The sequence below is a fragment of the Cephus cinctus genome, unplaced genomic scaffold (genome assembly GCF_000341935.2).
Source record: "Cephus cinctus unplaced genomic scaffold, Ccin1 Ccin1_scaffold0101, whole genome shotgun sequence".
NCBI classification, from domain to species: Eukaryota; Metazoa; Arthropoda; class Insecta; order Hymenoptera; family Cephidae; genus Cephus; species Cephus cinctus.
This window is the reverse complement of record NW_014332838.1, coordinates 2,806,034-2,815,299: the sequence shown is the minus strand read 5'-3', so window position 1 is coordinate 2,815,299 and position 9,266 is coordinate 2,806,034. Positions and strand designations below refer to the sequence as shown.

Sequence of the window (9,266 nt, the reverse complement as noted above, 5' to 3'; positions counted from 1 at the left end):
GGGGGGGGGGGGATGAGAAATAGGGGCTAGAGCTTATTCAAGCCCGGAGGGGGGGAAGGAGGAGAAGGGGTGTACGATGTCGGTGTTAAGGTTGGCACGCCTGCCAACCTCCACTGGCACCCTCTTCTCCCTGTTAACCACTAAGAAGCCGGTCACTCGTGTAATCCCTGTAAACATCGCTCTTTCCATCCCCTTAAAGTTGATCGACCGGAGGTCCTTTTCAGCTTTCGAGCTTTTACGTGGCTACTTCTATGTCGCACTGGTGCTTGCACAATTAATTTTGGCTTTAACTGACACTCGAACGAATTTCGAAAATAAGGTGGTGAGATTTTTTAATATTATGCGAGGTCGCAAATTTCATACAGAAAAAATCGTTGAGATTAGAAAAAGCTCGATGAAGAAAATTTGATTTAGTACCAACTGGGTCTGGAATTATTTTGAAAAAATGTCACATCAAATTTTTTGAATTATCAAAATCAAAAATTCCTTTATCAATTACCTATTGGTAAAGGGGCACGAATAAAAAAGTTATCGGCTCTCGTGTATTGGCACTCGCAATAGATAAGACTTGAAAGGGATCGAGCTTTATCTGACAATCCATATGGGACGAACGTCGTGAATGAAAAAAAAGCTCAACCTCGACGTACAAACTGCCGTGTTTAACCTTTCACTTTACTTTGCTGACTCGGTGACAGGGGTTGATAAGAAGAAAAAAGGGAGGGGGAAGCTTGTAAAAATCTGAAGACTCTCCGGGTAAGGAAACGTTACTGGAAGTGAAAAAAAAAGTAGGAAAGAAAGTAGAGTGATGAGCTTGTGTCAAAATCAGAAAGCTTCATTGTGTGTACGGAACTTCATCCTAATGGATATTATTGATGAACAATGTCAATATACAACAACATTTATCTTGTTCGTTATAGCACAATGTAGACGACTGATAAAGCTTGGAGCTTTCACCGGCGGATGTCACGTTGGAGGTTTATACATATATACTTGCCTCTTATGTTTCCATTTTATTGTATTTTGATTTACTTTGATTTACGTCAAATAATTGCTTTCTGATTCTCACGCTGATATTAGAGGAATTATTAAAGATCGTTATACACACGTATATTGCTAAATGCATCGGATTCACTTTTGACATGTAGGAGAATGAAATTGCATAACATGGGCAAATTTCCCTGCATTCGATTTATAACCGATAAATCAGCAGCTTCTTTTCTATATGCGATTTTGCATGGATGAACAAAGTGGGATGGTAAAATGAAAGTTTCGAAATTGAAAAAGCAATATTTAGTGAGAAAAAAAATTTTCTGATTTCCCTTTTACGTGAATACGATTCCTGTGATGAAAGAGTTACGAGATACAAGAACTCCGCAATCCGTAACGAGAAATTGACATTTTTGTTAATAATTTACGATCTCAATTTCCTTCGAACAAGAAAAGTCTCATTATTAGTTTTTTAATGGAAAATTCTTCGCTTGTAAATAAAAGAGAAATAAATATTTTTATCTGGATAACTCGATGAAAGGCAATTTTACTTTACTATATCTTTCTCAGTTTCGCTGATGAAACGTAGTCGATGGATGGAAATGGTGAATAAATTTTTAATTCACAAAAATTCAGTGTAAATGCGCCTTGTCTCGTGACAAAAATCACTTAGAGTTTCCTGAAAAAAAAGTTACCACACAAGTGACCTTCGTGAAAGTTCGTGGACGGCTGGTAACTCGTATTTCCACAAGATCTGAGACATTTCCCAAATAAAAGTAGACGCGAGGCGAAGAAAGAAAGAAAATAAATAATGCAGCCGGAAGAACCGGAAATTATTTTTATCCGTGATATACCACAGTTTCGTATTATTTCGTTTACTGCCTACGATCCATTGCGGAAGATAACACGAGTCTTCCTCCCAAGTTTCCGCGAGCTTCTTCAGCTTTTAGAGAATCGAGATAAACAACTAACCCAAATTCCAAATATATTTTTCCGTATTCAATCCACGGGCGAGTAAAATTTCGTATCGTCACATTTGAGATTACGCAACGATTAACTGCAGTGCTGCCCTCTGCGCCACTTGAGTTTCTCGCGACCACGTAGTGAAATAGTTTATACGAGGAATCAAATTTGCTGAATGCAGAGAAGTCATGCTACAAATTTCAACGGGATATGTAAACTCTGAGTCCGCGAAATTGCGTAAATCGTACAAACACCTGGAGGAAATTTCCAGGTTATGTTATGCTGTTCAGACGTGACGTTCATGCTTCGCGAGAAGGCCGACTGTGTAGATTGTGTACGCGTTACGGTATTATATGAGAATATGGAACGCGGCTGTAAAATATTTTTTTTTAAATCACAAGAAAAATGACAGAGCAGAATATATATTTTGTAGTTCAAAAAAATTGTGCAACAAGCATCCTTAGGATATATGCTGATGGTAAGCTAAAATATTTTATCATTAATCTTAGTTACTTCCCTTATAGACAAAAATTCCATATTCCAGTAGGATTGCCTGAGTACAACCAGCATGCTTTACACGATGCTGTTGTTTTGCTGCTGGCAACATGCTGGGATATTTTATAGGATCGGTCGTTTTTCGTCCACCTGGATTTATTACACGTGCAATGAGCGTCACTCTGGGTGAACGTGTGCGAATCAATATATTAAAAAATTTAATGTACAATTAACAGGCATATGCATATATGCAAATAATATCAGCATATTGAATGTTCCATCGGACGGACGTTGACTTTCGTACGTTGCAAATAGATAGTTAAAACGTTTCTCGGGAATTTCCCTAGAGACTGAGAGTCCTGCTTCAAACTGTGCCACCAATGCAATAATTAACCGGCCCTCCTAACTTTGCCAATCCAAATAGCAACGCTAATGTAACGTCCCATACGAAATTAATTTCATTCGATAGAAATAATATCGCACGATTAAACGTTGACTGATCAGCTTGTGAAAAAGGTTGATACGAGCATAAATTTCACGTGCACACGTAATACCTGCTGCTCTAATAAAACTTTTTTTTTCAAGGATCCACTTTTCTCATCTCCTGCAATGTCGAACAAAAATAGAAAATCCAGTACAATCTTCCCTAGTAGCGACAGTAGAATCAAATGGATTAAAAAAGAAAAAAAATAATTTCCGACACTTGCTGGAATATAATAACAAGTCCCGTGATCACGCTCGTTAAACGATCCTCCATTATCATTATTAACGTCTCCGTTGGATATTTTTTTACGTCATTGTCTCCCCCCGTCTTTTTCTCACCCTTTTCATCAGCATTTTCGTTTTTTATGCCTGCTCCCATAAAAAAATTACCCCGAGCATCATAAAATTTTGAGGGAGCGATCTTTAACGTTTCGAAAAAAAAAAATACTATACCCGCCTTCTCTTCCCTCAGAATTTATTTATTTTTTTTTATCGCACAATATCGCTCACCTTTCCGAACGGATGTATCTTATTTTTTTCCACAAAAAAATAATTTAATAAATTACCTGCCGCATCTTCGGGCTTCGTGAAAGACCTTTTTTATTTTATTGTTTTAGATATTCAATCAACTGTTGAAGACAATCTGCCGAGGGACCGAGGTGTAACAATTTTACAAATTTGACATTTTCATTCTGCCCGCTCGTACTGCTTCGTCTGTGACGCAATACCAATTCACATGCTGCTGTTACATTTACTGGCAGCTTGCATTCCTTGACATTATGATATGCACGTAGCAGGAATGCGTGGAACGGCATGGATTAAATTCTGATCGGACCTCAGGGAATACTAGTCAGTCGACATTTGACATTTGATTGTGAGCTGATTGAAATTAATCTTGATAGAAGGAGACGAGTACTTTATGCCTATAGACTTATTGTATGATTTTATTATCTTTGTTCAAATATTTTTCTTTTAAAGAAAATTATAAGAAACAACTACACAATTCAAAGGGTGTAGAACGGCTTGCAGATAAAAGTAGCTAAGCACTTTCTTAACACGTATATCGTACACTTCCAGTATTATGAATTTAATATTCTATTCCAATTCTAACATGATTTTGACATTTCAAGCTTGGTGTAATTCAATTTGAAAGCATTTAGAGTGTTTGCATACATGATGACGCATGGTACCAATGAAGTTTGATAATTGCACCTACGATGACAAGTTACATTAATCATTAATTATATTCGGTATACTTTATACCGCTGACTTTTAACATAAAATATTCTAGCTTTTATAAGGATCACTTTCTCATGACACGTTATTTATTGTTCAAAGTCAAAAATGATTTATCCTGATAAACTTTGCTAGATCAAGTGTTGCAGAAGCAACCTCTTCGTCTGAGTCATAGCATCCTCCCCATCGTGGGTCTGCAATCAATCTGATGCATTTCGTTCCCAGAGGATGAGAAAATACCCCTGTGCTGGTCGTGCAACTGGGTGACAAGGGTAACCTTAACCATCGCAACTCAATCATCCCTTTATTCGCGTTCTCTCACGAGATGAGCCCTTTTTCTAACTATCCCAACCAGACTGTTACTTTATTCCCGGAAGAACATGATCGGTCCCCAGACAGCTAAGTATGCACTTTCCACGTTTATATACCAGTAAGGAAGCTTGCACTGAAATGAAAAAAAAATTTTGATGCTACATAAGGAAATTAAATTTGTAATATTTATCGAGGTAGGAGCGTCAATTTTAGTAAATAATTATTTGTACAATTTTACATACCACGTCGATACAACAACTGTATGGCTTTTACATAGTTACAAGAATTTGAGATCCCTTATACATGTAACTTTCATGTGCTTCTATGGTGGCTAATTAAACCCTATACCTTCAGGTGAGTCACTGTGATATTATATTAATTGTAAACCTAATAAGGTTTCTTTGCTATCAGTTTGTCCTGTGTATAAATTTTTTAAAAATTATTCATCAGGCTCTGCTGATTCGTCCAAATCATCTGATAACAGACAATGATAATTGTCAAATACGTAAAGCAGTGCTGCTGTCATTAACAGGGAACCAATTCTAACGTTACGTCGGCACTTGCATCGTGCCATTTTGTAAATTTTCGTTTTATTCCTTTGAAAAACACACTCGTCCCGCGACTTTTTGATTGTTCGTAAATTTTGCGCTATCGTTCTGGCCCTTGACATATTTCGTAGGATCGAATCTGTCTTCGGATAATTATACAATTTTTTTATCTGTAATCAGCAACTCAGCTTGAGAATTTCACGTCATTTGTGACTTACCAAACATTTTTTTTTTTATCAATGGGTACGTGCGTATTCGTAAGCACAGTACAGCAAAATTACACCGGCGCACAATTTAACCACGTCGTGCCTCATTTTGTGCCAAAAAATGAAAGTTTAGCCTCTTTTAAATGGTCATTTAACTCATTTTGTTGCTTGAAAAAAATTGAAAATTTTGATAACCTATACGTACTTTCATGATTGAATTTTTCAATTTTCTCTTGGCAATTCGATTGATCGCTACTCTTGGAGAATTTCGCGGAAAATTTTTTATCGACTTCGGTCCACTTCATGTACTTATATGCCCATGTACGATGTCACGTACATTTGAGTGACGTGTGACAGTTTAGAGAAAATTCAAATATCACATTTATCATGGAAAGCTTCTTTGCGAGACAGACAGAAGGTTTACGTGTCCTCGACGATACGGAAATTACTTTTGGAATTTCTTACGGTCCGACAATTTTCAAATCCCATAAGAAAAGCGAGGTTATGTAAAATAATTAATTCTTGAGGAGTTTCTGGTAAAAATCTTTTGAAATACGTAATTCGATAATTGATAATATTTTGTATAACTTATCGATCAACGGTTTATTCTAAAAGTTTAGATGTTGAGAAAAAATGTATTATTTTCAGATTACCCATGGATTTCTCATTTTCAAGAAAACGATATGTCCAAGAATCTTCCACTTCGTTTAGTCAACCGACATTTTGTGATAATTCGAGAAAAAGAAATTCACGTGGTTATAAAAATTTTCAAAACGAACAAGTATTCGTGGAAGATTGTTTTTGCGATTGCGAAAAATGCTTGAAGACAGTTCGTCAAAATAAAAAATCTAATAAAATTGGACGCTCGAAAAAACTGTGTAAGTCATTAAAATCGCCAATATCAAAAGCTCGCATCGAATGCGTCTGTCAAAATCAGCAAGCAGAGAAAGATTCCAATTGTTCGATATATTGTCGATGCCCGGAACAAGTATTTCCAAAAGTGACACGATCAAAAAATTCTTTAAGAAAACTTCCGAAAAGTCCAAAATCAGTGAATAAAGTATCTGAGGAATTTCATAGAAGAGGGATAATCATGAAAAGCGAACAATATAAAAAATTTCAAGAGCATTGTCGAGCTTTGAAATCGAAAGAACGTGTGAACTGTTGCAGAAAATCCCAATGCAATTTTCAAAATTTTGACAGTTCTCCACAGGTGACAGAAAACTTTTCCGAATGTATTTCGGAAACTGATCCAGTATGCACGTGCAGTTCATATGATCGTGCGAAATATCCTATTTATAAAAAATACAGTGACGACAAGATGAGAAATTTGCAAAATAACTTGGAGTATTTTTCAAAAAAATCAAAAAATCCAAACAATTTTAATTTTAAGTATCCGATTACCACCAATTGCAAGGAATGTCACGAGTATCCGCAGAATGTCACCGACGAATACGATGGATCCAGAGAGAATCTGTGGGATTTAAAAAAGGCATTTCGGCATTTAAACATTTCAAAACCACGAGATAAAGGAATCGTTAGAAAATGTCCTGTCAGTAAGGAATTGATATTCAATAAAAAATTTAGACATAAGAAATCATCACCACGTGACCTGATTCTAAAAGATCCGAAGGGCCGTTCCAAAAATCACACTTGTTCCTGTTCCTCGAGTTCGGTATATAATGAATTAAAGGACCCCGTTAGAACTCTCGAATCATTTTGCGAGAAGGTTAAGGCAATAAATCGATCGGAGCCAATTTTATCAGCTTCGAGATCACCGAAAAAATATAGAACTGCTGGTAATTTTACAAATTTTGATAACTCACGACCTTTTCGAGCTACGAAGAATCTGAAGCAGGCGTACCCGTCAAAAGTGACAACACCGAGAGAACACAGTCGTCTTAATAAATACAGTTGCTGTTCGTGTTGCAAGAGAAAAAATTCCTGGCACAGTGATGCCCGGAATAGTCCAAAAACTGATAGCAGTGGAGCCACCAAATTGCGTTCAATATCGAAATCCCGGCAAATTTCAAAGCAGGACAAGTTTCAGGGCAAACCACTGAAAAAGATGTCGGAAAAAATGTTAATCTATCCGCCAGACGGTCAAGACGGACCGCCGTTAACTTTATTTCGAGACTCTTCGAGAGTGGATTGCCGAATAAAAGGAAATCCACGGAAAGGATTTCGATACGACGTAACATATATTCAAAACTTCGTGAGTCCCACGTGGCGTCCCGAGGAAGAGAGCGCAAGTACTAAAGAATCTGATGAAACTTATGAAAAGTGCACCTGTTGCATGGATCACGGCTGAATGGAATTTTTGGAAAATTTTTGGCATTAGTTTCCAATAGCAAAACCATGGCATCGATACGCTAGCTTTTTGCACATTCAAAAAAAAGCGACGAATGTTTTCTTTTATGCCAATACTATTCGTAGGTTCTTTATGTAACGAACTTTTGTAAAGTCTATTTTACATCATTATTTTTTTTTACTGTGACAATCAGCTAATTTTTGTAAAGCTGTTATTGGACGTTTAATACCTAATTTTTTTTTATACGTTATATAAATATCTGAAAAGTCTTTTTTTTTATTTTCTAAATGACATTTGAATTTCGTCTTTCGAACGAGAGACACTTCAAATTATTAAGCGTCAAAATATCAAAGTGATTAATAGCGAAGAGAAATATAATTTTGCGAAATGTGTAAAGGAAAATCATAAATTTATAAAATGCCAAGACAGCTACGGCTAGTAGTAGGAATAGCCTTAATTCTTTTGGCAGTAGATCATATTCTGTCTCATTAACCAAAAAAGGTATATTTACGCCGTCGCAACCTTAATCAACTCCGTGTGCGTTATGAGAAAACAAGAAGAAATCCAAAGTTCTAGATTTCGCTTGTTCGTTTCAGCTGTTTCGATAATTTCCTGTCACCAACGTGTGGAACGATCAAAAAATTTAGCAATCAGACAAAATTCTCACACGTGCCGTTTGTTAAGGTGAAAATTTTAAAAATGCGTGTACTGGACATTGCAATTGTCACGTTATTATTATACTGTGCCTACGAGATATTACGGTAAACGTCCATAAAATCCAGGTAAAATCCTTTACTGATACCACAATCAAAGAATAAAAAAAAGGTTTGACATGAAAACACTAAAATTTTCTAAATTACAGCTGATGCAACAAATTCCGAAAAATCCCCACACCGTATAAATTGCAAAAGCAAAATGAGGCTGAACCGAATTGAAATAAGTGAAATAGATCTATTAAAAAGCAAAAGGATAAATATGTACCTATAAAAATATAAAGTGCTCCAACAGAATCGTCAACGACACTTAATATGCACCAACGTCATTCAAAACATAAATAATCCAATTTCCCCATCGGGTCTGTTAAACTATCCCAGTGAAAAGTTTCTTCGAAAGAATCCTCAGACCTTTCGAAAGTCCAAAACAAGTATCCATAATGACTATACAGCTGATACTGGTGTCTGAAACTATCAGGTTACCAAAAACTTGAGTTTGGGACAAACTTTCACAGTTCATGACATTCACTGAACTTTGCCATAGGCTGTTCTTCACGTACTCGTTACACATGCTGCCACTGAGATCAAATTATGACATCAGTCGAGTAGAGATCAGGTAAACCCAAGTAAAAAAAAAAAAAAATGAAAGAGATACGACTCACTCAAACGTATTACTTGTGGCTGGTGGGGGAATGGCGGAAAGGAGTATGCGGAGATGGGAAAATGGCGAATGCGCAAGGGAAACAGTAATTAATTGGGTAAACGAGAAATTGCAGGGTAAATTGGCAAGACGATTTAGCATACAAACCCTTCTTGCAGTAGCAGTAGCAGTAGTGGTGACAGCAAGTATGGCATCAGCCAAGGGCTAAATCAACCCCTGCCTGGATTACCACTTGCCATGCTACTAAGTAGAGCCGCTTGATTACTAATCCTCATCCCTCTTAAAAGGGGCTTGGACAATTATAGGGATAATTAATTGGGCTTCGAGGCGGGGGGGGGGGGGGGGGGCATT

At 36.8% G+C, this 9,266-nt stretch overlaps 2 protein-coding genes across 3 annotated transcripts in view; one reads left to right on the top strand and one right to left on the bottom strand.

Moving 5' to 3' along the window:
• The window catches only part of LOC107274569 (tachykinins), a 36,120-nt gene that overhangs the window by 8,744 nt on the left and 18,110 nt on the right, over window positions 1–9,266 (bottom strand). The gene's annotated exons all lie outside the window — the stretch shown is intronic.
• On the top strand, window positions 5,254–8,897 carry LOC112495417. Its single transcript, XM_025091981.1, has 4 exons — window positions 5,254–5,766; window positions 5,879–8,042; window positions 8,138–8,323; window positions 8,404–8,897. Exon 2 carries the CDS (start codon window positions 5,886–5,888, stop codon window positions 7,539–7,541), a length of 1,656 nt encoding a protein of 551 aa, XP_024947749.1. The 5' UTR covers window positions 5,254–5,766; window positions 5,879–5,885; the 3' UTR covers window positions 7,542–8,042; window positions 8,138–8,323; window positions 8,404–8,897.

What these genes read in the sequence shown, in the direction of transcription:
- LOC112495417 (XM_025091981.1), top strand. Translation starts at nt 5,886, where the DNA reads ATGGATTTCTCATTTTCAAGAAAACGATATGTCCAAGAATCTTCCACT.